General features: G+C 45.6%; 1 protein-coding gene across 1 annotated transcript; it reads left to right on the plus strand.

The window, feature by feature from the left end:
- The first annotated feature begins 314 nt into the window (after positions 1–314).
- On the plus strand, positions 315–2,275 carry LOC132153278 (uncharacterized). The gene is made up of 2 exons (XM_059562661.1): positions 315–925; positions 1,406–2,275. The coding sequence occupies exons 1-2, from the start codon at positions 602–604 to the stop codon at positions 2,273–2,275; spliced, it is 1,194 nt and encodes a 397-aa protein (XP_059418644.1). The 5' UTR covers positions 315–601.
- The last annotated feature ends 1,816 nt before the right edge of the window (positions 2,276–4,091 follow it).

The following is a 4,091-nucleotide window of genomic DNA, read 5'->3' on the forward strand; positions in this document are numbered from 1 at the left end:
AATACCTAGCTCCAAGACTTGGCCCTTCGGTACCACCACCTGCTGTACTGTCTCCGGTGTTCTAGGGTCTCGCATCGAACAGCAGATTACCCCTTCTCTAAGTCGCAGCCTCTTCCACTGCCTTAGGAGCTGTTGTACTCCCGCCGTCTGAGCCCACCTTTCCTCTGTTGAGGAAAAGTTGTTAGAAAACTATTTAAAATAATAGTTATGAAGGTTAAGATTGATAAGTTAAAATTTAGTAAGTTAACATTTAATACACAACATTTAGATTAACAATTCATGTTACAGATACATATATGTGGTTGAAACATTGTGTAATTTTGATTTGTGAATTGACTTCATTTCCCAGGATGCATTGAGCAATGGTAAAGGTCATGTGATTCACAGGGGGGTTTGTGATTGGTTCTGGTGAATTCTACAACTGCCATCTTGTGAACGATTTGCTGAACAAGCACACGCTGTATTTTTGTTACTTTCGCTTTCCTTTTTTTCCTCATAAAAAACGTATGAAACGAAGCAACGTCTCACTTCGTTATTCTTAGTTTCTAAGACGATAAATGTACAACAATTTTTGGTGCCGAGACCCGGGAATCAGAAGACTATGAGTGACGAAGAGCGACCGACCGTTGTGGAACAATATGAACGGTGCAAAAGAAAGCGTCGGACGATACGGAGTTCCACAACGAGACTGCTGAACCAGATCGACGTTGAATTATTAAAGGAAGACAAGGATATTGATCGTGTGTGGGACATGTTAGCCGTGTTGTCGGCAATGGAGGACAGTTTGCGCGAGCTGGACAGCATAGTGGAGAAACACACTTCGCTGGAGGACGTGGAGGCGGAGATTGAACTCGCAGAGGAATACAGAGACCGCGTCATCGAGATGAAAGCGCGAGCTCACCGAGTGATTCGAGAAAATGAAACTGTGAGTAACCCACGGCCTGCTCAGTCAAGTGATGGTAACGTTAGCGAAAATAAACCGACAGTAAGACTGCCCAAGCTACAAATTGAGAGGTTTAGCGGAGATGTTAGTGTATGGCAGGAATTTTGGAGCCAGTATGAGACTGCTATTGATAGTAACGGTGCACTTTGCAAAAAAGAAAAGTTTACCTACCTGAAAACTTATCTTACTGGAACAGCTGCAAAGGCAGTAGCAGGACTCACACTGACAGACAGTAACTATGATGCTGCAGTTGATATTCTCCAAAGCAGATTTTGAAGGAAAGATCTCATTGTAAATGCTCACATGTCAAAGCTTCTGAATCTCACTCCTGTAAATAAATCCTCTGATGTCAGTGCATTAAGGCAGTTATATGATGACTGTGAAATTCAAATCAGAAGCCTAGAGTCATTGGGAGTGGTATCGGACACCTATGGCGTTATGTTGTGCCCAATATTACTCCAGATGATGCCAGACGACATGGCTCTTGAATACAGCCGTCACAGAGGGGATGATGATGAATGGAATGTGCCTAATGTGTTGAAGTTCCTGCAGAAAGAGGTTCAGAGCCGAGAGAGAACTTTACAAATGATGAAATCATACAACCAGAGAGAAAACCAGTCTGCTAACAAAACATGCAGCAAATCATATTCAGCCAATGATGTGAAATCAAAGAAACCAAGCATGCCATCTGCAGCTGCACTACACATTGCTGACCAGAAAATGCAAAACTGTCTGTTCTGTGATAGCACTGAACACAAATCTGAAAAATATCCAGTCCACCCGGTGTCAGCACGCAAGGAAAAACTGAAGAAGCTTAGCAGGTGCTTTGTGTGTCTGGGGACCAAACACATCGCCAGGTTTTGCAGGTCAAAGTGCAGGTCATGTGCCACATGTAGAGGCAGGCATCATGCAGCCATTTGTGAGAAAAATGAAACATCTCCGCCTGCTGCAGCTGCCAACATTGACACTGTTATTTCCTCAGTAATTCCCCAAGCAGAGCAATGCAAACCTGCCATTGAGAACACTGTGCTGCTACAAACTGCCAAAGCATGGGTCGTAGGACCCACCAGCAGGAAGATGGTCCGCTGCTTGCTAGATGGAGGCAGTCAGGGGAGTTTTGTGCATGAGAATGTGGTGAAGGCGCTGCAGCTACCTGTTACTAGACAAGGGACACTTACTCTTCACACATTTGGCTCCTCTGCTCCAACAACTGTGAGTCGCAACATAGTGAAGCTCAGTTTGAAGAATGTATGGGATAATCGGCAGGGAATTGAAATCGAAGCAGTTGTCACCCCCAAAGTGTGCACAGCGCTGATGAAAGTGCCTGGTTAACATATACAAATGGAAATGAAAAACAGAGGTCTTCAACTAGCAGATTGTGCTGGAGATGATAAACCAGAGCTTGCTGTGCTAATCGGCTCTGATTATTACTGGCAGATAGTATCAGGCAGAGTAGAGAGACTGACAAAGAGCCTAGTGGCACTGGAGAGCATTTTTGGATGGGCAGTGCAAGGCCCAGTAGCAGTGTCCAGCATGACAGAGACAACCTGCATGCATATTCAGCTCAGCGAGGATGCACAGATTGATAAACAGCTGCATGCATTCTGGGAGCTTGAGTCCCTGGGCATCATAAATGAGAAATCTGAGAGTCCAGAGGATGTAGAAGCATTGCAGCGGTTCGAGGAAACCTCCATCTTCAAGGATGGGCGTTACCAAGTGGAGTTGCCATGGCGACAACATCATCCTCCACTTCAAGACAATTACCGCATCGCTAAAAAAAGATTGGAGAGTTTTAAAAGGAAACTAAGCAAGGATGTCACACTCTATAGCAGATACAAGGAAGTTGTGGAGGACTACTTAAACCAAGGAATGGCTGAGGATGTGCCAAGGGAGCATGCATCATCACCAGGCAGTCAGATATATTACTTACCTCATCACGCTGTATTGAGAGAGGACAAGGCAACAACGAAACTTGTGTTGTGTTTGATGCGTCATCCCACGAAGACAGAAGTCCCTCACTAAATGACTTGCATATATGGCAGATATCAAGAAAGCATTTCTGCAGATATCACTCTCAGAAAGAGATCGGGACGCTGTAAGATTTCTGTGGTTCACTGGACCACCAACTGAGGAGAAGGATGTGACGCTGCGCTTGCTCAGAATGACGAGAGTGGTGTTTGGAGCTTCGTCAAGCCCATTCTTACTTGCAGCCACCATAAGGAAGCATTTAAGACCGTACGAGCTCGAACACCCACAAGTGGTAGAAGCCCTCAGCTCCTCACTCTACGTCGATGATTTCATTTCAAGTGCAAGTGGGGTGACAGAGGCACATACAGTGACAACAACAGCCAGGAACATTATGTCTGCTGCAGGCATGGAGCTATGTAAATGGATGACAAACTCTCCAGAGCTCAAAGAAAAATGGCAGCAAGGCTTGATGGATTGTGCTGTGCATCCCGAGTCACACGTGTCTGTGCTGAAGGTGCTGGGTATGGTGTGGAGACCAGCCACTGATGACTTTGTGTTCGACCTCAGGGGGTTGCTTGATATTCTGAAAGAAAGAGAAAACACAAAACGAAGTGTTCTGGAGTCTTCTGCTCGTATTTTTGACCCTTTAGGATTCCTGACTCCTTTCACCATCAGAATTAAGTGCTTGTTCCAAGAGATGTGGGAGAGAGGGATCAAGTGGGACGAAAAATTGCCACTTGATCTGGCAAAGAAATGGCAACAGTGATGCTCTGAGCTCCCTCAACTGCATCAGCTCTCAATCCCACGATGGTACCAAACACACATACCATGGCAGGACGGTCAAGTGTTGAGGCTACATGTGTTCTGTGACTCGAGTGAAAGGGCGTACAGTGCAGTCGCTTATCTTCAAGGAGAAACAAAAGAAGGAGAAGTGACCGCAAGCCTGGTTGCATCTAAGTCCAGAGTGGCTCCACTCAAAAGGATGACACTGCCACGCCTGGAGCTAATGGGTGCTGTAATAGCAGCCAGGCTGGGGAACACCCTCATGAAAGCACTGCAACTAGTCAAGACGCAACTCAGACTATGGACAGACTCGATGATAGTGCTGCATTGGATTTGTGGTTCTGCTCATAAGTGGAAACAGTTTGTAGCAAATAGAGTCACGGAAATCCAGTCTCTA

Source organism: Carassius carassius, chromosome 11 (assembly GCF_963082965.1).
Source record: "Carassius carassius chromosome 11, fCarCar2.1, whole genome shotgun sequence".
NCBI lineage: Eukaryota > Metazoa > Chordata > Actinopteri > Cypriniformes > Cyprinidae > Carassius > Carassius carassius.